The sequence below is a fragment of the Cervus canadensis genome, chromosome 6 (assembly GCF_019320065.1).
Source record: "Cervus canadensis isolate Bull #8, Minnesota chromosome 6, ASM1932006v1, whole genome shotgun sequence".
Taxonomy (NCBI): domain Eukaryota; kingdom Metazoa; phylum Chordata; class Mammalia; order Artiodactyla; family Cervidae; genus Cervus; species Cervus canadensis.
In genome coordinates this window covers 12,382,641-12,407,703 of record NC_057391.1, presented here as the reverse complement: position 1 = coordinate 12,407,703, position 25,063 = coordinate 12,382,641, and the positions used below count along the sequence as shown (strand labels likewise).

General features: G+C 46.9%; 4 protein-coding genes and 4 non-coding genes across 11 annotated transcripts in view; 6 read left to right on the top strand and 2 right to left on the bottom strand.

Annotated features, from left to right (window-relative positions):
- Positions 1-3,223, bottom strand: part of ZWILCH (zwilch kinetochore protein) — a 41,691-nt gene extending 38,468 nt beyond the window's left edge. The window contains exon 1 of one of the 2 annotated variants that reach the window (XM_043470872.1): positions 2,981-3,223. In XM_043470872.1, the coding sequence (XP_043326807.1) occupies positions 2,981-3,033 (53 nt within the window). In that variant the 5' untranslated portion in view covers positions 3,034-3,223. The remainder of the gene's footprint in view (positions 1-2,980) is intronic. The other variant, XM_043470873.1, reaches the window with a different exon arrangement.
- Positions 3,224-3,437: 214 nt separating this feature from the next.
- Positions 3,438-8,235, top strand: RPL4 (ribosomal protein L4). Its single transcript, XM_043470865.1, has 10 exons — positions 3,438-3,587; positions 4,964-5,135; positions 5,328-5,434; positions 5,798-5,936; positions 6,285-6,409; positions 6,669-6,798; positions 7,057-7,213; positions 7,519-7,602; positions 7,713-7,833; positions 7,916-8,235. Exons 1-10 carry the CDS (start codon positions 3,585-3,587, stop codon positions 8,144-8,146), a joined length of 1,269 nt encoding a protein of 422 aa, XP_043326800.1. The 5' UTR covers positions 3,438-3,584; the 3' UTR covers positions 8,147-8,235.
- On the top strand, positions 5,184-5,254 carry LOC122444440. Its single transcript, XR_006270274.1, has one exon. It is a non-coding gene; the product is annotated as a small nucleolar RNA SNORD18 (small nucleolar RNA).
- On the top strand, positions 5,638-5,736 carry LOC122444444. The gene has a single exon (XR_006270277.1). It is a non-coding gene; the product is annotated as a small nucleolar RNA SNORD16 (small nucleolar RNA).
- Positions 6,126-6,197, top strand: LOC122444438. Its single transcript, XR_006270272.1, has one exon. It is a non-coding gene; the product is annotated as a small nucleolar RNA SNORD18 (small nucleolar RNA).
- On the top strand, positions 6,858-6,927 carry LOC122444439. The gene has a single exon (XR_006270273.1). It is a non-coding gene; the product is annotated as a small nucleolar RNA SNORD18 (small nucleolar RNA).
- Positions 8,236-9,343: 1,108 nt separating the features above from the next.
- Positions 9,344-15,784, top strand: SNAPC5 (small nuclear RNA activating complex polypeptide 5). Of its 2 annotated transcripts, none has more exons than XM_043470869.1 (4): positions 9,344-9,497; positions 10,747-10,836; positions 11,614-11,750; positions 14,926-15,784. In XM_043470869.1, the coding sequence occupies exons 1-3, from the start codon at positions 9,408-9,410 to the stop codon at positions 11,731-11,733; spliced, it is 300 nt and encodes a 99-aa protein (XP_043326804.1). In that variant the 5' UTR covers positions 9,344-9,407; the 3' UTR covers positions 11,734-11,750; positions 14,926-15,784. The 2 variants fall into 2 exon arrangements, with proteins under 2 accessions (XP_043326804.1, XP_043326805.1); XM_043470870.1 differs by having other exon boundaries at positions 9,346-9,497; positions 11,617-11,750.
- MAP2K1 (mitogen-activated protein kinase kinase 1) overlaps positions 14,107-25,063 on the bottom strand; it is a 75,497-nt gene continuing 64,540 nt past the window's right edge. For both annotated transcript variants that reach the window (XM_043470867.1, XM_043470868.1), the window contains exons 6-11: positions 22,095-22,219; positions 18,975-19,176; positions 17,893-17,957; positions 16,210-16,271; positions 15,769-15,814; positions 14,107-15,129 (exon numbers count right to left, since the gene is read on the bottom strand). In XM_043470867.1, the coding sequence (XP_043326802.1) occupies positions 15,016-15,129; positions 15,769-15,814; positions 16,210-16,271; positions 17,893-17,957; positions 18,975-19,176; positions 22,095-22,219 (614 nt within the window). In that variant the 3' untranslated portion in view covers positions 14,107-15,015. The remainder of the gene's footprint in view (positions 15,130-15,768; positions 15,815-16,209; positions 16,272-17,892; positions 17,958-18,974; positions 19,177-22,094; positions 22,220-25,063) is intronic.

The window sequence follows — 25,063 nt, the reverse complement described above, 5'->3', positions numbered from 1 at the left end:
ATGTCCCTGAGAAAAGAAGTTTATCTCTATGCGTGCGTAACTCAAGGATCATTCAACAATCATTTCACCAGTATGTGTTTTATGGGCAGGCACTCTGTGAACAAAAAAGTGTTCCCTGTCTTTCTGATAAACTACCAATATTGCCTGCCATCAAGCCAGGAGCCACTGCAGCTACCTTGATGCGCCCTGAGGGGAATTCAGGACTAGACAGTTAAGATACACACCGAAGGAATAATTTCAACGAGCCCAGACTCCTGCACCTTCCCAAAAGTGGAAAAGCACTATAATCATTAACGTGAGATGTCTGTTCTTGGGATTAGTAGTAAACTATTGACGTTCAACTACATTTTTGTTTGTTATTTCTCCCAGCAAAACTCCTATATATTCTGGCTCCTCCTTTACCTTTTAGGAACAGTTCTTTAGAGCTATCTGAAGCTGATTGCCAAGCTATACTACTCAGTAAGGCCCCTGAATAACAGTAATTTTAGGTTGTGCATTTTTTAAGTCAACAATTCTTACTAAATGTCTAAGATATAAAACAAATGCATAGTTCCTGGCTCACAGTCTTGCTGCAGCCAACAACTGCAATACAAGGTGATGAGCCTCAAAGAGGGGAGTGTAGGGTGCTGCGGTGGAACACAGGAAGAGACTTTGCTAGAGAGCTTAAACTTTATCCTGAAAGCTAAGAGGAGCTCACCACAAGATTTTAAATGAGAAATCCTCCCTGACTTCCTGATGTGGAGGAATAAACTTGGAGGCCAGAAAATGACTGAATAATTTGTAGTACTTCAAAAAGTGATGATGGTAAACGAGGCAGTCAGGATAGAGGGAAAACAAAGGTAGCTGGTGACTGACTAGATGGGATGGAGGTGGCAGAAAACAGAACCAAATGACAGTCTTGGACTTGGAACTCTTAACTCAGAGACAGAATTCAGGAAACTGTCACATGGCAGGGAATAGATGGATTCCGTTTCACAAATAATGAGTTTGAGGTCTCACTTGGAAATTTCCAGTAGGCAGGTGGCTACACAGGTAATATGAGGGATTAAAGAGAAGACACACAGACAACTGATGCTTCAAAGTGGAGAGAAATACTAACACTTATGAAAGAATTATGAGTCTAAATAAAATTTATCAACAAGGGACTGGTTAAATAAACATAAAATAGCCAAACAATGAAATACTATATAGCCATTAAAAACAGATCTATAGGCTGTCATACTGAAAGCTACCCAACATATTGTTAGTTAAAAGAAAAAGCTAGTGAGGGACTGCCCTGGTGATCCAGTGGCTAAGACTCCCGGCTCCCAATGCAGGGAGTGCCTGGTTTCAAACCCCTGTCAGGGAGCTAGATCCCACAAGCCACAACTAAAGATCCCACACGTGGCAATGAAGATCTCAGGGGCTGCAACTAAGATTTGGTGCAGCTAAATAAAGAAATATAAGTAAATGCTTTAAAAAGCTAGTGATCTAAGGGGGAATTGGGATGGGGAACACATGCAAATCCATGGCTGATTCATGTCAACGTATGGCAAAAACCACTACGATATTGTAAAGTGATTAGCCTCCAACTAATAAAAATAAATGAAAAAATAAATAATTTTAAAAAAAAAAGAACACATAATTGAAAAATAGTCAAAGCCCAGTCCTTAAACTAGAAATCCTGGTACCACCTAAAGCTTTTTCTCCTTGGTCCTTAAAACTGATCAGTCACTAAACTCTAAAAAAAAAAAAAAAAAGCTAGTGATCTTTCTACAATGTTGAAAAAATTGACAAGCATTACCACTTTTGTAAGTAGAATAAAAAGCAATGAAGACAAATAATGAAAAAGTATGATATTTAGAAAAGGGGTTAGATTACAACAGTTGGTTATCAAAGTGTGGTGTCAGGCCAGCAATCACCTGAAATTGACTAGAAAGGGAAACTCTTTAGCCCTACTCAGAACCTGCTGTTGTTCAGTCCCTCAGTCTTGTCTGACTCCTGTGACCCCATGGACTGCAGTACGCAGGCTTTCCTGTCCTTCCCATCTCCCAGAGTTTGCTCACATTCATGTCCATTGAGTCGGAGATGCTATCTAACCATCTCATCCCACTCCACCCAGGCCTACTAAATCAAAGATTCTGGAAGTGGGCCCGGCAATCTGTTTTGGCAACTTGCCAGGTGATTCTGATTCACGCTCAAATTTGAGAACTACTGGATTCGATTTTTGTGTCGGATACAGAACTGGATGGAATCCACTTTATTAATAGTACTTCACTATATAAGGATTCCCTGTTGGCTCAGACGGTAGAGTCTGCCTGCAACTCGGGAGACCCGGGTTGGATCCCTGGGTCGGGAAGATGCCCCAGAGAAGGAAATGACAACCCACTCCAATATTCTTGCCTAGAAAATCCCATGGATGGGGGAGCGTGGTGGGCTACAATCTATAGGGTCGCAAAGACTCGGACACGACTGAGCGACTTCACTTTCACTATAAAACGAAGTGCTAGGGCACTGTAAAACAAGTGTTTTGAAAAGCAGACACACCATCACGTTATCATTATGACTGTTGCTCAAAAAACTATCTTGAATAAACTATAAAACACGTTTCACACCAACAAGGCTTTAAACAGATGAACGATATCAACATCTAGTTTTCTGTATCCTGTTCGATGCCTCTAACACAAGTTGTGTGTGCATTATCAGATTGAATAATACACCTCTCGTAAAATTCGTCACCTTCCACCGCCGGCGACATTTTCTTCTAAACGAGACTATAACCAACAGGGCCTACCCGGCCAACCTCACAATGGAGCAGAAAACCGGCCTCTCTGCTGCTCCGATCCCCGGGAAGCGCACTCAATTTACAAATTCGCGCCGGTGGAAACTGGGAAGGCGCTAATCCCTAAGGCTGCGGCAAGAGTCTTGGAGGGGGATCGAGATACCCCAGGGGAGAAGTGCTGTCGCCAAAGCCAAGCCAAAACTAGGGGCTACAACTCACTGCAGTAGAACAGCGTAAAATTCCTCAGCAGCTCGGTTAGCTCCCGACCACATCGCGCCCCACTGTTTAGACCCGAAACCGCCAAACTGAAATGCGCGCCGAGCCCTGACGTACGGTGTCGTGACCTCCTTGCCGGGACTACTTTTACCCCCCTCTAACAGGTTCCATTCTACAGTTAAAAGTATTTGTTTTATACCACAGAGTGGTTTCTCCTGTCTCAATAGTTTCCCCTTCCCGTAAAAAAAAAGTTCAAGTAAGTTATACTGGTTGAGGGGGGGCGGAAAAAAAGACAAGACATTCGTCTCGCGAGAGTTGGTCACGGCCTCTCATGGATTACTCCGCGAAAAGGAATCCCTGGGTTCTAAGAGCTCTTTTTGGCTTTGGAAGTCAATAAATACCGTAATTTGACATGTGTGAAGAAATAATATGCTATTTTTATTGTTTTAGCGTGGTAGAGAGATATTTTATGTCCCTGAGTTGGTTCTGAGGCGGGGCAGGCTGGGAGACGAGCTGAAGGTTACATATGGAGTGGGAGTGCTAGACACTTCCTTTTCCTGTGGGAGCCGCCGGGTTGAGAGGAGCGTGGCCTTCTCCTCTCCCCGCCATGGTGAGCAGAACTCTTCTCCTCTGGACCTGCTTCTTTTTTCGGGGCTTGGGAGGAATGGGCTTGGGTATTCAGAGCATGAAGTCTTCAGGAAGGGAAGCGAGGAGAAGGAGATGGGGACCAAAGGCGTGTGTTTGTGACTGGGACGTGGGTAGTAATGCTCTACGGCAGCCATCTTAGAGGTAACGTGTGCGGGCCGGCGCCGGGCACGTCTGGAATAACACGGAGGAACCCCAGATAGTTGGAGCCAGAGGGACCTTTGGGATTCTATCTTTTCGTGGATCTTAGAAAGTATGGGTTCCGCTGAAGACTTGGAAATTCTCAGAGCGTTAGACTAAGGCTAGGTGAGTCAATTTGGGGTCTTGTGTCTCCATACCCTATTTAGTGAGGAATACTGAAGTTGTAAGAAAGATTGCGTTGAACAGAAAACTTTGATTTCATTTATTTCTTATTGTGTGCGTATCTTAGCAATTGCCTCTGGAAGCATTCTGTTCTTGCCTTAAATTTTAATTGTTTTGTAGCTACTGCATAAATAACGTTTGTAAAAGCACCGTGTGCCTTAGGTAGTTAAGTGAACAAAATAGGGCAAAAAGCACTTTGATCGTCATTGGGTTGGTCAAGATGCATTGCAGTGTTCGATGGTAGTGTTGCAGACAGGGAATTGGAGAGGAGGCGGTAATTGGGCTTTATAAGCCGTGATCAGAGACACCTGAAGGAGGCTAGGTGAGGAAGGGTATGTTTAGGTAGAATACTTGTTAAATCTGAGAAAGGAGAGGGATGGCCCTGAGTGTAGGCCTGAGAATCTGGAAGAGAGTGTGGGCTGTGGGCAGCGAGGTTGAACAGGTTCTATAGGTAATGCTTAGGACCTTTTACTTTCAGGGGGTAAGTTTTTGGAGAAAATAGAGCAAGAAGTAACAAGGCTGTTTTTTAGTAGTAAGTTTTGAAAGATGTGTTTGGAATCGGATTACCGGGAAGGATGAATGTTTGAAGTAGAGCCCTGGTAGATAAGGTTTGGTCGCATTTGGGGTGAGAGAGTTTGTATGATGACATTAAACTGCATTTTCAAACCTTACCCTCTGGTTTTTATTATCTAGCTCTTTAAGGCCCGATTTGAAAGTTTAAAAATAAAGCGATCTCTTTGAAAAATGATGGAAATTCTGTGGCAGAACTTGAGAAATTTAGGTGTCTTTCAAGTACTTACTGATGTTAATAGACCTGATGGTGTGCTGATAACTTAGGCTTTGTTTTTGGCCTAAGCAATATCTACCTCATCAAATCCTAAACTTTTCTGTAAATGAACCTTTAATGCTTTTGTTGGTGTTTGAGAAGAGTGCTTTTGATGATGTTTCTCAATATAAATATTTTTTTATTTTTTTCAGGCGTGTGCTCGTCCACTGATATCAGTGTACTCCGAAAAGGGGGAGTCCTCTGGCAAAAATGTCACTTTGCCTGCTGTATTCAAGGCTCCCATTCGACCCGATATTGTTAACTTTGTTCACACCAACTTGCGCAAAAACAACAGACAGCCCTATGCTGTCAGTGAATTAGCAGGTATGGATTTAGCTGTTTCCTGGGTTGACTTTTTAAGGGGTACTTCACAGCAGTGATGAAATTCCACTCCGTTGGTCCGTGTTTCTGAACAACATGATTTTCCTGGATGTTCTGATGCTGTTTGCTGCCATACACAGTAGTCATAGAACGGTGTGGTAGGGAGCTAAAGCTTGTGTTTCTGAACAATTTCAGGTCATCAAACCAGTGCTGAGTCTTGGGGTACCGGCAGAGCTGTGGCTCGAATTCCCAGGGTTCGAGGTGGCGGGACTCACCGTTCTGGTCAGGGTGCTTTTGGAAATGTATCCTTTGTTTTCCCCCACCTAGACTGGTCAGCTGCCGCATTTGGCAGACTGAACCTGGCTTACTCATTTTAGTGATTTGAAAATATTTGTGCTCAAGACACTAATGTCCAGACTAAACGCTTTTCAAACAGTTTTGATATTTGGAGGATGTTTTTCTGTCATTTTTAAAGTCGACAGGCTTGGCGTTAAAAGGTTTTGCCTGCAGTGATGTCGTAATTTGCGTCTTACTCTGTTCTCAGCGACAGTTGCCTGCTGTCAGTAGGCTGGTTCAGAAGGGTGACGAAAGTTCTTACTGAGCAAGGCATAACCTGTTTGTAATTGCTAAAATTTGAGAAATGTGATTCTTAACTGGGAAAACAGATGTGTCGTGGGGGCCGCATGTTTGCACCAACCAAGACCTGGCGACGTTGGCACCGCAGAGTGAATACAACGCAGAAGCGATACGCCATCTGCTCTGCACTGGCTGCCTCAGCCTTACCAGCGCTGGTCATGTCTAAAGGTTTGTGATACTTTATTTTCTAGGAATCCTGTAAACCTTTCTTATATCTGAACCTGATAGCCTGTGTAAATTCTCTTCACCCTAGAGTGTCTGACTACATACACTTCGTTCTACTAAATGCTAGTTATAAGCACTTCAGTCTAACAACTCAGTGAATATTATGTAATGAGGTAATTTTTACATCATTTGTCAAAATGATGAGATTCCACTTCATTGGTCCGTGTTTCTGAAACACATGATCTTTGTGGTAATTCTGATTTCGCAAATGTGCCACTTTGATTTTGTGGGTTTGATTAAATTTTTCAAAGGGTGCAAGGTAACCAGGTCAGTGTTAATTGGCTTTTTCAGGTCATCGTATAGAGGAAGTTCCTGAACTTCCTTTGGTGGTTGAAGATAAAGTTGAAGGCTACAAGAAGACCAAGGAGGCTGTTTTGCTTCTGAAGAAACTTAAGGCCTGGAATGATATCAAAAAGGTAGGTTTTGTGGTTCTTGACACAAGTTTGTTGCCAGATTTTACATTTCAAAAGGTTACTGAAAGACAGTATAAGTAAACCTTAGTGGATATGAGAGCAGTATTACCTGAGTTTGAAAGCTCATTGCTGTGTTAAATTTAGGAAGTCAATTTCCTCATCTGTAAAACTGAAGTTTTTTAAACTATGAATATTTAATACAGGGATCAAATCAGAATACCAATTCTGATCTTAATCAGAATACCAAACTTTACTTTCTTAGGTTTACGCCTCTCAGAGAATGAGAGCTGGCAAAGGCAAAATGAGAAACCGTCGCCGTATCCAGCGCAGGGGACCCTGCATCATCTATAATGAAGACAATGGTATCATCAAGGCCTTCAGAAACATCCCTGGTAATAATTGTACTGCTTACATGTTTTAATTACCTGTATTATGCAAGCTTACCCAGCTTTTATTATGATGAGATTCCACTTTATGGTCCGTGTTTCTGAAACACATGATTTTGTGGAACTACTGATTCTTGGCTGAATAAGTGTACCATTGATGTTTAAATTTATGATTAAACTACTACTTAGGTGCTATAAAGACTATCTGCATTTCATCTTTTGAAATACGGGATCCCTAATTCTCCTTTTCCAAACTTTACAAAGGAATTACTCTGCTTAATGTAAGCAAGCTGAACATTTTGAAACTTGCTCCTGGTGGTCATGTGGGACGTTTCTGCATTTGGACTGAAAGTGCTTTCCGAAAGTTAGATGAGCTGTACGGCACTTGGCGTAAAGCAGCCTCCCTCAAGAGTAACTACAAGTGAGTATAATTTGTATGCTGGACATAGATGTTTATGCTGTTGTTCAGTCACTAAGTAGCGCCTTACTCTTTGCACTTGAGACAGCAAGGACTTCACATATATGCTGTGGATATTGTTCAAAATGGATTTCCATGTTTTCTAAGTGATGCCTTGTGTTGCCTTGTGTACAGATACAATATGTGGAAATAGGTTCTGGGAAGGGATAGTATAGTGGAAATTCTGATTGGATTCTGTAGAGCTTAACTTATTAATCTTTTGTTAAGAAATAGGAATTAAGCCTGTTGTTAAATGTTTTTTCTTTCAGCCTCCCCATGCACAAGATGCTCAATACAGACCTTAGCAGAATCTTGAAAAGCCCAGAAATCCAAAGAGCACTCCGAGCACCACGGTAAAGTTTTGATATTCACAGTAATTCTTGTCCAGCTTCACACTACCAGTTATTTCAGAAATAGGGATAATGTATAAACTATTAGTAATAGAGTATCTACTTTTTTATAGCAAGAAGATTCATCGCAGAGTCCTGAAGAAGAATCCACTGAAAAACCTGAGAATCATGTTGAAGCTTAACCCGTACGCAAAGACCATGCGCCGGAACACCATTCTTCGACAGGCCAAGAACGTAAGCAATAATTTGGGTTTTGCTGGATCTGTTGCGTTTTAGAAAGATTTGATTCTTAGATTTTCTTCCTAATTTGTTGCAGCACAAAATCCGCATGGATAAGGCAGCAGCAGCACTAGAAGCCAAATCAGATCAGAAGGGGGTTGAGGGCAAGAAGCCTGTGGTGGGAAACAAAGAAAAGAAGGCTGTTGGCGATAAGAAGCTGAAGAAGCCTGTGGTGGGAAAAAAGGCTGCAGGGACCAAGAAACCAGCAGCTGAGAAGAAGCCCACAGAAAAGAAACCCACCTCAGAGGAAAAGAAGGCTGCTGCATAAACTTAAATTTGTTTATACCATAAATGCCAAATCATTTTGGACAGCTAATTTTGAATAAAGACCTGAACAAAGAGGCAATGAGAACATGACTTGGATGTGTTGTGTGAGTTTTGGTTAGTGTTTTTTTTTTTAAACTGATAACTTTAAGTTGTATAAAATGGAGCCTTGGGTTTAGTATAAATCCAAGATGAATGAGAATCAAGATGTTCCATAAATTCAGGTGTAAAATCCATTTTTAAAGTAACTTGTCTTGACAGACGGTTTAAAGACTCATCTCAGAAATACACAAACTCATTATTTAGCTTCCCCCCAAAACCACCTTGGAAAATGGACCATGTTCCATAAAGATTTCACATTTTCGATAACCACAAGAGGGCAGATTCAGAGAACATTTTATAAAGGATAACAATAAGAAATTGATTTTTCCTTCAGAAGTGTTACAGTTTTCTGTGATACAGTACAACTGATGGAAGAGATGCTTGCCAACGTTTTAATACTTGGACCCTTGGTATAAAAAGTGCCGGGTGGTTCTTTGCAGTCACTTGTGTATTTCAGGTTTGGTATGCTTATGCAGAGGATGTACCCAAAAGGTTTTCCAAAGCTTTTAACTCGGGTCACTGTCTTTAACACCTGAAGTGACCTGTGCTTCCCTAGTCAGGGTCTTGTTTTGCATCTCTGTTTTGCCCCGCTGGCAGTCCTCCCATTTATAGGTCAAGGGGTCTCCGTTCCTTTGTGTAAGAAAGCACTGTCCAGCTTAAAATAGTTACCTTCCTGCCCTCTAATTTGCACAGTCCTACTTGGAAACCCCTTTCCTGTAACCAGGAATCCTCGCCTGCCTGAACCTTCAACTCGGTAGGCCTCTTGGACTGATGTCCTGTTTGCTGGTGACAGTCCCTTCGAGTGCGTCTGCAAGTTTGGAGGAGCTAAAGTAGCCTCCACCGATGAAAAAACAGCACTGCTCAGCTGAAGTACTTGACAGACAAGCATCTAACCATTTTTATCTCCAGGTCCTTTACATCGCCAACACCCTTTGCTCTAGGGAGTTCTCATCCCCGGAGTTTGAGGTTTTCGATTTACAACCACGTTTGGCTATCCATGAGTTTACGTCCACGAACAGGAAACGAGCGCAGGCGCCGGTAGGAAGAGGCTGCACCGCCCCAGAGTGCCGCCAGCCCCTCCCAGAGCGCTTTTCCGCTTCCGGTAGCGCGGAGGTGGCGTCATCATCGAGCGACCCGGCGGGCCGCCTGCGTGGAGAGTAGAGATGTTGAGCCGGCTGCAGGAGCTGCGCAAGGAGGAGGAGACGCTGCTCCGCTTGAAAGCGGCTCTGCACGACCAGCTGAACCGGCTCAAGGTGACCCCGCGCCCCCCACTTCTCCATTCAGTTGGTCCCGCGCCCTAGGCCGCCGGGCTCTACGCGGAGCCTAGGCGTCTGCGGCGCCCGCCTGCTGCCGATTAGCTTTTCCTCACCTGGCCGTCGCGCCCAGACCTGGTGGCGTAGACAGACACCGAGGGGGGCTGGATTTGAGATTATGGGCCCACCCCTCTAAGAATATTGATCCCGTAGGTTTAGGCTGAAGCTCATTCATCTGAGTTTGGCGAGTGCACTACTACCCCCACCGGACCACTACAGCCCCGTAAACGTGGGCGGTCCGCACCACGCGCTGAGGAAGGGCGACCCTCCGAAGCTCGCCTAGACGGCCCCTGCCTCCCCTCCCGAGCCCCTGCAGCATTTACTAGTCTGTCTTTACTGCCTCGTATGGTCGCTTGATACAGCTCTGGTCTCACAAAGGCAGCCCAGTCGCGGATGTTCCACGGTGCAAAAGGAGACAGCAAGGCCCTTCCAGAAGAGACCCTGCCACAGTACTAGGTTTGCCAAAAAGTTCGTTCGTTTGCCAAAAAGATGCTACAGATAAACGGTGAACGTAAGATGTAAGATGAACGAACTTTTTGACCAAGCCAAATAGTTCCCGGTAGTTTTTCTCCCCGGATCTGTTACCGACTCAGCTGCCTTGTTGAGTTTAGATTGAAACCCACTAGAGCCATGTCCCAGATCTGTGCGGAGGAATCCCCCTTTAGTGAGATGTTCCTCCTAATCCCAGCTGGGCACTTTCGGGTTATGAAGGCCCTTCGTAAACTGTGACCTATGAAAACAGTGTGCTTTCCCTCAGGACACAGGCAGTGCCTTCACAGCGCCTGTGTGCGTGCCAACAGTGGCTAGGAAACGCTGCCATTTTCCATTCTTCCTGCCTTCGCTATCTCATTACGGGGTAGACAGACTGGGTCGTGTGGAATCAGAAGACACTTGTCTTTTTTAAGGGCATGCTTGTGTTTGCCTCCCCTGAGCTGCTAGGTCTGGGTGAGTGGAAGCCTCGCCTCAGCTGGAACACTGTTCACCCTAGGAGAAAGGGGCAGGAAGCTTTCTACGCTGCTTCCTTTAGAGGCCCGGAAGGCTTGAGGAGCCCCATCCCTGCCCCCTAGAGCTTCACAGAGGTTACATTGTTTTCACTTCTGATGCCTACCTCTCAGAGCATGCTCAGTACATTTCACCCACATCGGTAGCCCGGTGACGTAGTAAAGAAAGTGTCCTCCACTCTTTCTAGGTTGAAGAGCTGGCCCTCCAGTCGATGATTAGTTCTAGAAGAGAAGGTGAGATGCTGCCTTCTCAGCCTGCACCAGAACCATCACATGATGTAAGCTTAATCAGTGTGAGCCTGGGGAGAGAATGCAGTCCATTCTGCCCTTACGCTGCTGAGGGATCAGAAATTGTAGATTACCTTATCAAGCCCAAAGAACTCTGGGGAGTGCTAATAAGAACCTTCTGGTTTAATTAATTGACTAGTGTATATTACTCTTTTAAACAGGGAACATCTACCAGCTGGGTACACTTTGGTTGGCTGTACTATTATATTGCTTCCACCTTCCCACTCTTAACATTCTCTCTAGTCACTCTAGTGGACTAGGGAGAGTGTGATGATCTTTGCAGGAATATGTCAAAATTCCTGCTGCTCTGTGAATAAGGAAGCTTAGGATTTGATAATAGACCGTAGCTTCAACCACAAAGCCTAGAAGTAGAGTTCTAGTCCTCCTCATATCCTTCTCTTACGAAGGGCCCTCAGGAAAATCATCTTCTAGGTAAACCATACTTGAATGTTCTCCCAGCTGTGTGTTAAGCATTTAAAATCATTTGAAAGCAGCACATCTAAGCCAGTATATAATCCTTACGTAAGAACCATGTATGTAAACCAGGTAATTTTCTATCAAATCTAGGGCATTTACTGTGCTCTCATTTTGGCAGGGAGGGTTGGGGGGAGGGGGTCAGGGTAGAATTGGGAGAAATAGGAAAGTGGCCACACTTCTTAGTGGTAGTATTGGGATTGAATATACAATTGAGATTTTATTATAAAACATTAAGAATTCCTTTTCAGGCTAATGTTCTTCCTACTAATCCATAATGTCCTTGACTAAAGCAGATGCTGGTGCTTGTAGACAATGAAGCGTCAATCAACCAAACTGCACTGGAGTTGAGCACAAGGAGCCATGTGCCAGAAGAGGAGGAGGAGGAAGAGGAGGAAGAATCAGATTCCTGAAGGGGAGGAGAGCTGGGGTTAGTCATGCAAGTTAATTTCTAAGTCTCAGAGACTTTCTCTCTCTTCAAAGAATTCTCATGGGCCCTATAGCCTGCTTTAAACGGAAGCAAGAACTTTAGGAGGATGTGTAGTTGTAAAAATAGTTCCATCAATAACTCAGGTTCCAGAGTGCTTTAACGAAAGTTGGTGACAGAAGAGCAGAGATGCAGTGTTTCAGTATTGAGCAGTATGGGTGGTGCTGTGTTTATAGGCTGGTCAGATTGAATAGCTGCCTTCTAAACAAAAAACTTCCTCTGAAATGCTATTGAGAAGGTCTGGCATCTGCAAAAAGGGCAGAGTTTAAATACAAGCCAGCCTTGCAGCCAACAATGCCTCTATTAAGAAAACCAATTAAACAGTTTGCATGCCACTGAACCCTTGTGAGCAGAGCAAGGCTACAGTCTGGGAGAGAAAGATGACAAAGAGGAGGACCGAGGGCCACTTAAGCGCACACGCTGCTCCCACCTCTCAGTGACATCGTAACACTGCCTGCTACACGCTATGTGTGGGTGTCAGCACACCTCGGTTGAGACATCATTATGATAAAAATGATTAGAAATAAGTTACAGATAAATAGCTGTCATGCGGCTTGCCACTTTCCAGACAACAGAGCAAAGGATCAGTTCCTCTGGGGTGAACGATACAGTAGGATGGTTTACACCCATTTCTAGACTTAGGAATTGTGCCACTGAAGAAGGATCACGAGGCTTGGGAGATTGGGTTTCATAAAGAATTGACAGCAGAATAAGAGAAACTTCATATTTTAAGTTGACACTCATTTTTGCATACTGTCCCTTTTCCAGTGAATATACAAATACGTAGTTGCTTGATTTTATAAAAGTAATTTGCCCTGCCGAGAAATAGAAAAGCCAAACAAAACACAACCTTCTTAAGCATAGCTTCTTACACAAGTGTTCTAGGAGAGAGCATGGACATATTTGTTAATCAATGTTTCATTAAATCAATGAAACAAATCGATTTGTTTCATTAAAGTTATCTTGAGCTACTCTTACATGAAGTAGCCAGAAGCTAAAATGAACATATTTCTTGGAAAACACAGTGTGAATATCATTTTGCAACAAAAAGCATCAGGGTATACATTTTGGGATCTAATGTCAGATATAAGCATGGGCTTTTAAGAGTTGGAAAAGTTGGGTATGAATTCTAGCTTGAAGACCAATTGGTTGCTTGCTTTTCACCTTTTCGGGAGTTCTCACTCTCGAGTTTATAGAATGAGAGTATTCACATTTGCTCTAGCAGTTTCAGGGGTGATGCTAATGAGGTATCACTTAAAAATCCAATGATTGGTAATTCCCTGGTGGTCCAGTGGTGAGGATTCCTGTGCTTTCACTGCTGAGGGCAGTTTACACACTTCAGTGAGACATTCTCCGAGGTGGTGACATCCTCTCTGTTAGGAAAAGACCCTGGGTGCGAGGAGGGTGTGGTTCTTTAACCTCATCTGAATGTTTGTATGTTGAAAACATGTGAGTTAGACTGTTGACGTCTAGAACAGATGTTAGCCTCTCAGGGGGAAAAATGATTGATTGGCTGAGGCAGCCTTGTATATATAGTATTGACCAGTATTTAAAATCCTGGCTGTCTCTCAGGCTCTCGTAGATCTGCAATGGAACTACCTACTTAGGAGATGTACTGTTTTTAATTTGAAAGTGAAATAAGTGTTTAAACAAATATTTATTTTGGTTTTCTATCACCTGCTCTTTCAAAGAAGTAAATGAGGGAAGAGGTACTGATTAGGCAGCCTCATGTATGACCTAAATCTCAAAAGTTACTTTTCAAAGAAAGGGCGGGCCAGTTAGGACACGGCTCTGTGGGGTTTTTTGGCAGTTCACGGCCAGCCCACAGGCACGGAAGTCAGTGCCAAGCACACTCCTCTTCAGGGACGCTTGTCAGGTGTAACCGGTGAGAGCGGGGAAGCCATCGCTCAGTGGAGTGAGCGGCACAGCGCAGTCCTGGGTTGGGGGTGGGGGCACTCCAGTGCCGGCTGCCCCCAACTGCTACCCCCTCCTCCTGCTTTCCCCTTGTATAAAGAGATGGAAGAAATCGATGGGATCTGTTCACAGGTCCACAGGAAAGGTGGCTGGAAGATAAGGGTGCTTGCTGAGAAGAACTGGACAAAGTCCAAAGATTAGAATTACAGGAAGCCACACTGGTCCAAAGCACTGAACTTGTCCTTAGTGTGGTATTTCCGCCTTCCAGCCTCCTTCCTGTCTTTGCGTTTCCCCCCTCATTAATGCCTGGCTGCTAAATCATTTGATGATTTGTTCACTACAAACACTGAAAATGCCACCACAAAAGCAGAAATCATTTTCATCCTTTGAATTTGATAGTACATTTATTAGAGTAAGAGATTAGGTGTGTCAGACATCTGGATTAAGATGGTAAAAGGATTTTCATAGTTTTTAGGCACTGTACACGCGGTTGTTTGCAGTAGCATCAGTACTTGGGTTTGGTGAAAGGTAGATCTCCTTTATTTTAATGCCTTTATCCATTTGTAACATTCAGAGTAACTCCACCATTTTAGAAACACTAATCCAAACTTGGAGAGACAGCACTAAATATCCACACGGTATATTTAAAAATAAATATAGAAATATAACCAGAAGTCTACAAATCATCACAGTAGACAGACTGGTGAAGCCCCAGCTATCATGGCAGTGAAGGGCTCTGGCTAGATTTTGATGAAAATTGCTGAATTCTACACCAAAAGCAAGAACATAATAAAATAACATGATACACACTTTCTGATGCTCATTTTTATAGCAGCAAAGCATGCTTCACATGCACTGCCTGTGAAGGATCTTACAAGGCCCCTTCCTACTCAGTCAGAAGGTATGCCTGGCAAGAATGAAGTACCACCAAGTGTCAAAGAATCCCAAAAATAGAGGCGACCAGCCAGTTCATGGTGTGGGAAAGCAGTGCAGTTTTCAGTAAGAATGACTACCCACAGTCACCAGAGTTTCACTGTAATTCAACATTGCACATGTTTTCATCATCAGTATACACAAAAATAGCCCCAAGCACAAAGCCAATCCACTTAGGGGGTAACAACAGTAACAAGAGTAAAGATGGTAATATTGAGAAGGACACGACTAGAATTTTGGCACATGCTGTGTTCTTCGTCCTTTGTCATAGGTGAATGCACGTCTGAACAGAGGCAGGCATGGGAGGCCGCCCAGAGGCGGCGCGGCATGCCCCTGGGCAGGGACTGTGCTTCCCAACCGCTTAGACGCCAGCCGCATGGGTGGGCGTGCTGGGCTGGTTAAGGCCGATGGTGGCGCAGAGCCAACCTGCAAAATCCACTTCCTCAGCATCAGATCTCTTGATGAAAGCATGAACCTGTGTGTGAAGAAATGGACAGAAAGTGTGCTTAAAAGTCAAAAAAGAAAATTCAAGAGTCCTGGGTCTGGAGGCTGTGCTGCTCTTGGAAGGAGCTCCGGGAGCCTACCCTTGTCTAAGTGCCTGCCTAGAGCCCCGGCTTCACTGGTCTTACCCCTTCCCTGAGCCTGCTCTCCATGAAATGGAAACAGCAGCTCTGCCTTGCGGCTGTTGAAGGAACAAGAGAACTGATGGACTTGAAAGCGCATGTTACACTGACCAGGCTCTACACAGCATGTAAGTGCCAACACTTAGAGGATTCCCACTCCTTTGCTATCACATAGGAGACAGTTACTTGGTGAGGATGCTGAATACAAAATAGGCCAGTCAGTACTGCAGAAAGGCCTTGTCCCCCTGTGGGGCCAGCTGGCCCTTTCTTTCCCTGGATCCCCTCTGGTTGCAGGGTTATCCCTGCTTTTCCATGAAACTGATGGGAAGACAAAGGAGATGTGTTTGGTGTCCTGCAGGCCCCAGATCAGCTAGGCCACAGCAGTCACGGCAGAGCGGGGTATGGGCTCAGCAAGCACTGGATGGGTGACTGACAGAAGAACAAATGAAATGCAGCAAATGACAGTGTAAGAATTTGAATAAATCACTCACCATGAGTTGCTTCAAATCTGCTCTCTCTGCGGGGTTTTTTATTAAGCTTAAAGGAAGAAAGACAGTGTGAGCTGTTGCCTGCTGCTGGTTCTAACTCAGATTACTTAATGTGTGCATGCCTGTTCTGCCCACACCCCGCAGGCTCTGAGGAAGAATGCCTAAGCCTTACCCACCTTCCTGTTAGCAGGGTGTCATGCCCACAGTAGGTTAATAAACACTTGTTGAATTAAATTAAGGCCAAAAGGCAATAGGGCCGTCCCTCTACAGCAGGGGCTGAGCGCAGCAGCTGTTCTGCCCCCTGCTGCGGTAAGACACGTCACCCGAGTCCTGGCACTCTGGAAGAAGGGCAGCAGCTAAAGGGTGAAAGGCAAAGCTGTGCTCCCCAAGATGGATGGGGAGCCTGACAAAACCAAAGTACTTTCAGACAAGGAGGTGACTTACCATTTATTCACAAAATCTTGAAATTCCAGACTGAATACTCCACTGGGCAGTTTTGGAGGAGGCTGCAAGTACACACACAGACCTAAGAAATGCCCTGCCCTACCCTCCTCTCCCTGCCCCACTCCCGCCTCTGGGCAGTGCCACCCTTGTCCAGGTAAGGAAAGCCGGGGGTGAGAGGCCAGTGGCTGCTGCCGGCTTTCCCTGCTAGAACCATCAGTCTCAAGCCAGTCAGAACTGGGGCCAAGTGAGTGACTGAATAAATCATTTCCTCTCAGCCTCAGCTGACCCTTTTTAGCTCTGAGGCTCCACCACCACACATCTGGGAGTGTGGCAGGGAAACAGCCAATAACTACTAGAAGCAGCAGCTAGGAGGATGTGCAAACCACTAGGCATAGTCCAGCCCTGACAGCACCTGTGGATATCACAGAAGGCTGACCAATAAAATGTTCACCCCCTTCTGAGTTCTGAAGGAGTGCAGAAAGGTTAGTAAAACATTAACTGGCAGACAGCTGGGTCTGGAAGAATGTTGGGTCCCAGCAGGAGAGGATGACTTTCCTAATATACATACAACACAGTCTATCGTCCTTGCAGCCTTATGCAGCTTAGGTCAGACCCTCCACTTCCCACAGTGCTTAGCACAAAGCTGGGCAGTCAAGCAGTAAAGAGCTGAAATGAGCCCAGTAACCTGTGAACCAGTGGCAGTGATTTTTTAACTGCTGTGGTGAGCCAGGATTTTCCCTGTTGAATTTGTAATGACCAAGGGGACCTTTTGACCCTTGGGGGTCTAGTTTTGGAAATGAGAAAGCCTGAAAAGTTACTCCACTAGTCTTGAAGAAAAGAATGGGGCAATGCCCGTTACCATGCTCCTCAGCGGAGTAGGGACCTCCAGCTGCCTCCCAAACAGGCCTCAGCTCGTCCCTTCTCTTCCTCTGCCCATGCTGCTGCTGATGCCAGCAGTGCCGGCCTTACCATCTGAAATTCCGTCCTGCCCTCCAGCTCCTCCAGCCCTGCCCCACCCTCTGAGCAACCACGGTGCTAGTCCATAGCTTCCAATTCCCCCAGGCCCATGCTGATGAATACTTGTCAGTCTCTTCCATCCTCAGTCCCTTTTACATTTAAACATACTGGCATATATATTTCACAGATAATGTATCTTTGTGTTAAAGTTAGCTAGCAGTAATTTAATCACCTGTAATTCCATCACTGTGATAACCACTATGTCATGTAACTTTTACAACCTGCTTTTTTCACACAATTTATAGTGAATATTTTCCATATCTCTTTCTACACTGTCACATTCATTGCTTTATATAGAGAAAATGCATGTGTTTGCCTTGCTTCCCTTACCCAATCTAACAGGCTTTAAGACCTGAGACTTTTGTTTTTCCATCTCTGGACCCCCACCTCGTTCCTACAGCCACCCCACGGTGCTTATTAGCACATAGTAAGTGCAAAAGAAACACTTGGTGGGAAGACAGAAATGCCTGGTGAATGAAGGATGAGAATGCATTCAATGGGCAGGTGGAGGCTCCTGAATCAGAGAGGATGAGGGACTCAGAGCTATGTGAAGATGTTCCTGGGGAAGGGACAAACCGTGCTGTGGGAACAATTCAGAGGTTTCCCAGACCAATTGTGAGTTTTTTCCTTAAGAGCAAATAAATTCCAAGGTCACAGAAGCCTTACCTCATTGACTATGTAATCCAACAACTCAAAAATTGCCATTGGAGGTCGGCTGTCCATTCCATAAGCTACAAATTTTATAAAAAGAAAAAAGAAAACACTTCTCAGAAACAGAAGGTTAACTGCCAGTTCGAGGCTAGGGGTGGGCATGGATCTTACAGACTAGAACAAAGTCGTGGACGATAGAAGAGCCACAGATAAGGCCTGAACACAGAGGGGGCTGGCCAAAGCCACAGCTGGCCAGGGTCTGAGTCTGGGTTCTGCCAGCCCCTCTGGCGGCCCACCACCGGCTACCCTTGTCCGCTCTGCTCCTCCCTCATACATGCCCTCGTGTGAGCCTCAGACAGGAATGTCCTGGCAGGAACAATGTCAGAAGGTAATGGCAGGGCCAGGATCTTCCAAGTACTGGGTCTACCTTACAGTCCAGAGGCGGGCAGTGCTACATAGTGCTTAGCTGCTCAGAGTCAGACCTGGCCACTTACAAGTGTATGTGGCAAGTCAAGCACCCCGTGCCTGTTTCCTCAGAGCTAAAATGGAAATTATAATAGTGCTCACACACGACTGCTATTAAAATTAGACAGTGCTAGGCAGATCTATGGAGACAAAGTAGATTGGTGATTGCTAGGGTGTCAAGGTAGGGGAGCTGTGAGTGACTGCTAATGGAAATGGTTTCTTTTGGAGGTGATGGAAATGTTCTTGAATTACAAAGTGGTGATGGTTGTATGATATGGAGAAATATACTAAAAACCACTGAACCATACACTCTAAAATGTGCATTTTATGTTATGTGAATTTTACCTCAATTTAAAAAAACTCTACCTTAAAAAAGTCATGATTTTTAAGTTAGATAATACATATAAAATACTAAATGCAGTGCCAGGAACACAGTGGGCACTCAACAAGTGGGCATTCAACAAATGGTAGGAAGGAAGATGTTGGTAATGATAATATCCTACACTGGAACCCCATGCTCTGCTTCCCCCTTGGCCCAGCCTGGCATCCAGAGACAGGGAACCAGCCTTCCAGAAACCCCTGATGGAAAGGACCACCCACAGTCCAAGCTGGGGCCACATTGGGCCACTCACAGCTGAGGGGCCTCCCGGGGGTCCTTGGCCTGGGCGGGGTCTCAGCCGCATCTCCCTCCACCTGGCACCCAAACATCAGCTCCAGCTCCTTGGCATCTGGAGGAGGGATGGGATACCTCCCGACCGCCATCTCAACCAGAGAGAGCCCCATGCTCCAGATGTCCGACTGCACGGAGTAATGGGTCCCCTGGAGTCGCTCTGGCTGCAGGAGAGACAGACACGGTTACCACCTGTGAGCTAGCCTGGCCCGTACAGAGAGGGATGGGTGAGTCCTCATGATGCCTGGGACTTCCTGCCCTGCTGAGGCCTGTCTGCAGTGCAGGAGTGCTGGGCGACCCTGCCTGGCCCCAGCCCTGGCTCTACTGATGCATTTTATCTTCTGCCCCTTTCTCAGCAGAGGAGCTCATGTCCTGTTTCAGGACCACCACTAACCTCTTTAATTTGGCTTCACTTCTGCCCCCAAATAATCTGTTTACCAAATCCTAACTGGCCTTCGTGGCTCTGACCCCTAACTGCTGTCTCCCCCCAACCTACCCTAAACTAACAGTTGGACCCCAGCTGAGCCTCAGCTGTGGTTCCAGCTCTGCTCATCCTGGTCACTGTCTTGCATGTGCAGGATAGCCTATCCAAAGCCCGGCCTGAGACGCTAATCTTGAGTCCACTAACTCACTGTTCTGGACAACATGGAAAACTAGAAAAGGCAAAGGATCTGGGGTCAGGAGATCTGGGTTCAAGTCCCAAGCTGGGACTCAAAAGCTAGGTGATCCTGAGTCTCAGTTTCCTCAGCTGTAAAATGGGGCTAATGATGATAGTAACAACAAAACAAAATACCTGCTCTGCTACCTAGGGCACTGAGAAGGTCAAACCAAATGAAAATGTATGTTAGATGTTGCAAAATGTTATGCAAATATGAGTTGTTATTGGTGGGAATAGTGGGAGAGAAGTATATAGTGCTTATTTTTATTGAGAACTAATTGAAATAAAACATGTATTTCAAGAACCCTATTAAAAAAATCTTTATTCTGACCATCATACACTTATGTGGTTAGTCGTTCAGTTGTGTCCAACTCTTTGTGATCCCATGGACTGCAGTCTGCCTGGCTCCTGTGTCCATGGGGATTCTCCAGGCAAGAATACTGAAGTGGGTTGCCATGCCCTCCTCCAGGGGATCTTCCTGACCCAGGGATCAAACCCAGGTCTCCAACATTGCAGGTGGATTCTTTACCATCTAAGCCACCAGGGAAGCCCTCATACACTTACACAGACATCAAATTCATTTCTCCCATAGGGTTTTTCACCAACTCCAAGTCCTGGGTGTTCATTGGAAGGACTGATGCTGAAGCTGAAACTCCAGTACTTTGGCCACCTCATGCGAAGAGTTGACTCATTGGAAAAGACCCTGATGCTGGGAGGGATTGGGGGCAGGAGGAGAAGGGGACGACAGAGGATGAGATGCCTGGATGGCATCACCAACTCAATGGACATGAGTTTGGGTAGACTCCAGGAGTTGGTGATGAACAGGGAAGCCTGGTGTGCTGCAGTTCATGGGGTCGCGAAGAATCAGACATGACTGAGCGACTGAATACTGAACTATTTTGGAACTGACCACATAACCACAAAAACCCAAACCACTAAACCCAGGATCAATATAAGTTCCAGGGCCTATTAACTCATTTTAAACTCAAAGAGTTGGCAGTTGAGCAGCCCAGGGTGCTAGCTGCTCAGTTTTTTAGACATTCGGGGAAGAAGCTGAAGAGCCCCTGGGTTTCACGTCTTTTAGCCACTGGAATGGAGGGGGTGCAGATGTCAGTCAGCACCCAGTGAGTCATGTTGCCCGTGGCTGGAATCACTTGTGGACAGGGGACAGGCAAGCAGGAAGAGGACGTGAGCAGGACCTGCCACATGGGGGCCAGGAACAGCTGCCAAGCTGTACCTAAAAGCAAGTGAGGGCCTGCAGTGCAGAGTGGGACTCGCCGGCTTGGAGGCCTGGCTCTGAACCCTGGCTCTGCAAGGTGAAGCACGTGGGTCATCTCACCTCCCTGAGTCTAGATTTCCTCTCTAAAATGGGACAACCATTCAGTTCAAATGGGATCATCACGGCAAGATGTGAAAGTGCTTGAAAGCCTGCACATAAAACAATGTGCTAAGACGCCCTAAGCCCCTGTGCCAACCCCTCCTTTCACCTCTGAAGGCCTCCCACTCACTTCAAGTAAGGTTCCTCTACTCAGCCCGTCAGCCCTCACCCAAAGCCACGTTTCCCCTTTCTGAATCGTTCTTAGGAGTGTTAGCCATGTCCCCGCCCATTCGTCAACCACATGTTCACCCGCTTGGCCAAGCATTCCCTGAGCACCGACCACGGCCCAGGCCCCAAACTGGACCCTCAGGACAACAGAGGCACCTCCAGGCTTATCCCTGCCCCTCAGGGAGCTGGCTGTATGGCACGGGTGGGGATGGGGGGAGCAGGAGGGAGGACTCGGGGACCTCAGGCTGTCGGCGGAAACAGATGCCAGGGGACCAGGTAGTTGTGCTGTGGTGAGACGGGCAGGAGCTGGGACACATGCCGCAAGGTGGGAGACAAGAGACTGTGCAGGGAAAGACAATGCTGAAGACACAGGAGTCAGGTCACTAGGTGCTGGAAGGATGGGGAGATGGGCATAGAGGCTGGAAGCTGTTGCTTGGATTTCTACCCTGGGAAACTAAGGAAACAGTGATGCCATTTACTGCTAATGGAAAAGGCGGGGCAATCTGGGGTGGAGGCATTTCTGGGCATGTCATTCTGAGGGTCTAAAGACAGCAGGCAGAGGTCCTGAGGGTGGCTGGAGCTCCATGTCTACAGAATGAAAGCCAAGCTCCGGAAACATCCAAGTACCGGTTTGAGCTGAAGCTGAGATGCAGTAAGTCAAGGCCCCAGTGCCCCAATTATGCTCCCAGGCCTGTGAAAGGCCGAGCCCATCTCCCCTGAGACTGTGATCTCCTCAGGGAAGGACCACAAGGCTCATCCCTCATTTCTTTCTCCCCCATCCCCATCACCCAAGCACCTGGCTCCACTGGGAAGACACCCACTTGGCTCCTATTCCCGATCAGACAAGAGCCTCGAGAAATGGAACACGGCGCTCATACCGACATGTAGGACCTGGTGCCCACGAAGGAGTTGGCCATGGAGTCGATGAGCTGCCCGCTGACCCCGAAGTCACAGAGCTTGATCTCTCCACGGCTGTTCACTAGGATGTTGGACGGCTTGACGTCTGCAGGGGAAAGAAAACAGAAAAGCAGAGAGCTGACATAGGTGGACTGGGAAACGCTCCCCAGACAGACGAGCCCTGACCACGAATGCCACGACACGCCCCAGCCCCGTCACAGAGCCAGCCCCTGGCTTACGGACACTGGACACCGAGGCCCCTACTCCCCCTGGTTCAGGGTTCAAGGAAGAACTCTCAGAGGAGTGACAAGCTGCTCTAGAAGCAATGCAGAAAGCCAGTGTTTTCCACTCTGAGAACCCAGTCTTGGCCAGATGACCCCAGGAAGGAGTCAGTTACCATGAATAATCAAGACTGAAAGGCCTTGCTTCAGCTGCCTCTGTTGGCAAGACACAACGCCTATCACCGGATCACAAGAGAGGAAGAAATAATAAGACCTGTATGCTTGCGGAGGCTACAGACCAAAGACTAAAGGAGGGTGGGATGGAGCCAGGTACTCCTGTTCTTGACCTGATAAGCACAGAACATGGGGGTTTTAAAAATGTGTGTGCCAGGGGCTGGGAACCAACTTTTGATTCTCTTTCACTGAAGTCACTTCTCTAACAGCCTGCACAGTTGCATCTACCTGTTAGTCAAGGAGAGTCTCTCGTTGTCGGGGCCAGAGAACTAGGGAGGCCTGAAAGCTGCTCCTCAGGGTCAGAACAGTGTCCCCGCACCAGCCCCATTCCCCCTCGCTGCACTCAAGCCATCCCCACGGCCAACCTGGCTCCCACCACCAGTATTAGTCCACTGGCCCTTCCCTTTGCCACGAGGTAACTTTCTCAACATTTTCCTTTTACCATCTCCTCTGATTCAAACAACTGTCCCATGAAGCAGGCAGAGCAGAGGCTGGGACTTGGTAAAGGGGCCCCAGGCACCAGGTTTGTGGACAGACATTGGCAAACAAGGAGACCCACTCGAGAGCAGGCCAAACCCGAGAGCAAAATCATAAACCCTGACAGGGAATCTCTGACGGGCATAATACAAACACAGGACATCTGGAGAACCAGAGGGAAAAGTAAAACCCTCATAATTTCAACCTACCAGAGCCACTATTAAGATTTTATTATGCTCCCCTTCAATACTCACAAGAATGCATTTATTTATTCTTACACAGAATCTAACAGATCCACTTAAGTATCTTTCCAAGGATAAACAAACAAACAAACAAAAACCCCTCTCTCATATCCCAGGAAGTCCTTCGCCTGCCCACCTTCACCTAGCCCTCATCATCCCCAGCCTGGGTCAAGTCCTAACCACAGCCACACCAGCTCCAGCCTCTCTCCACCCACCACCAGCTCCACCAGGGCAGGGCCGCTGGCAGTTTGCCTCATCCCTTTAACCGCAGATACAGGACAATACCTGGCAGGACAATACAGAAGTACTCCTAGATGCCTGTGAATGAATGGGGCTAAACTCACCGGGGACACACACACACTTCGCACCATGAGTACTGCCTGTCTAAGACCCAGCCATCTATGTGTCACAGGTCACAGCAGCACAGAATCTGAGATCTTTCCAGACCCACTGGCCTGCCTCCGAGTCTCCCATACAGACACAGGTGTCAGAAGTAGCCTGAGAAGGCATCTGGTTCCTCCCCTTCATGGTGGAGACGAAAAGCCTGAGGCCCAAAGGGGTCCAGGGACTTGACTGAGCTCACATAGCAAAAACTGGATAAAGTGGGAACCAGAATTCAGACCCTGTGATGCCTGGATCTGTTTTCTTCCCACTCACCCTGCTACCACATCACTCATACCCTGAGTGACTGACCACAAAGCCCTGAGCGCCCTCACCTTCCAATGTTCCCATGGCCTATTCAGAAGTGACCTATTAGGTCTTGTTATAAAAGCAAAAGAGCGGCAAGAATCAAGAGACCTGTATTTGAGTCCTGGCCCTGCCACACATCCCACATGCAGCCTTGAGCGAGCCCTTGGCTTTAGTAGTCTGTGGTCTGCGGATCAGTAAAGTGGTGATAACCACCACAGCACTCATGGCCTCACCAGATGGAGACCAGGACCCATCGAATGAACTGTGGGCATTTAAAGAGCACACACGTGACAGGATCACAATGGAGGATTCTTTCACGGGTTGCACTCCAAGACCAGCAGCTCCCGGCTCCAGACACCCGCTCCCTCACTTGCCCCTGCCGCTCAGACACCACTCCCCAGGCCACCACTGCTGCTCAGAAGAGGCTGCACTGCCTCTGTGGCTGTCCTCGTATCTGCTTTCTGTTCACATGGCAAGCCAGCCTCCTTTTTTTGCAAACTTATGTAATGCCACTTTCCTCCCTCTCTGGCTGTCAGCTCCTGCTTCCCCCACTCAGCCCAGGGAACACTGCCTGGGAGGCTGAGAGACCCACGCAGATGGTGGGGGACGGGGTGTCTCCCTGCCTGGACCACATTCATCCTGGAAGCCAAATGCACACACAGGGCCCCTCAAGGTGACCCTGAAGGCCTGACAAGAAGCTGCCTGGAGACATCCTAACTTCTTCCACTCCAGCACATGTGGCTGGAGCTGCCAGGACAGGACATGCTCCTCCCCGGCACCCCAGCAAGTCAGGCTCTTTTCTGAGGACAGAAAAGAGGTCAGATAAGGCCTGAGAGGCTGTTTGCTCCCACAAGCTGCCTCCTGCCTTTGCTTCCCACAATCCCCGCCCCCCCTTCCTCTGCTCCGTCCCAGGCAGCTTCCTCTTCCAGCATGTGTCACACAGTGACACTCCAGTGGGACCGCCCCTCCCAGCTGCCTCACAGCACAGGCCAGGCCCCTCAGCCTGCCTTTCCAAGCCCACTGTCTGCTCACTTCTCCATGTCCATCTCGCCTGGGCTCGGGCTCGCCTGCCTGACTGATCCCCGC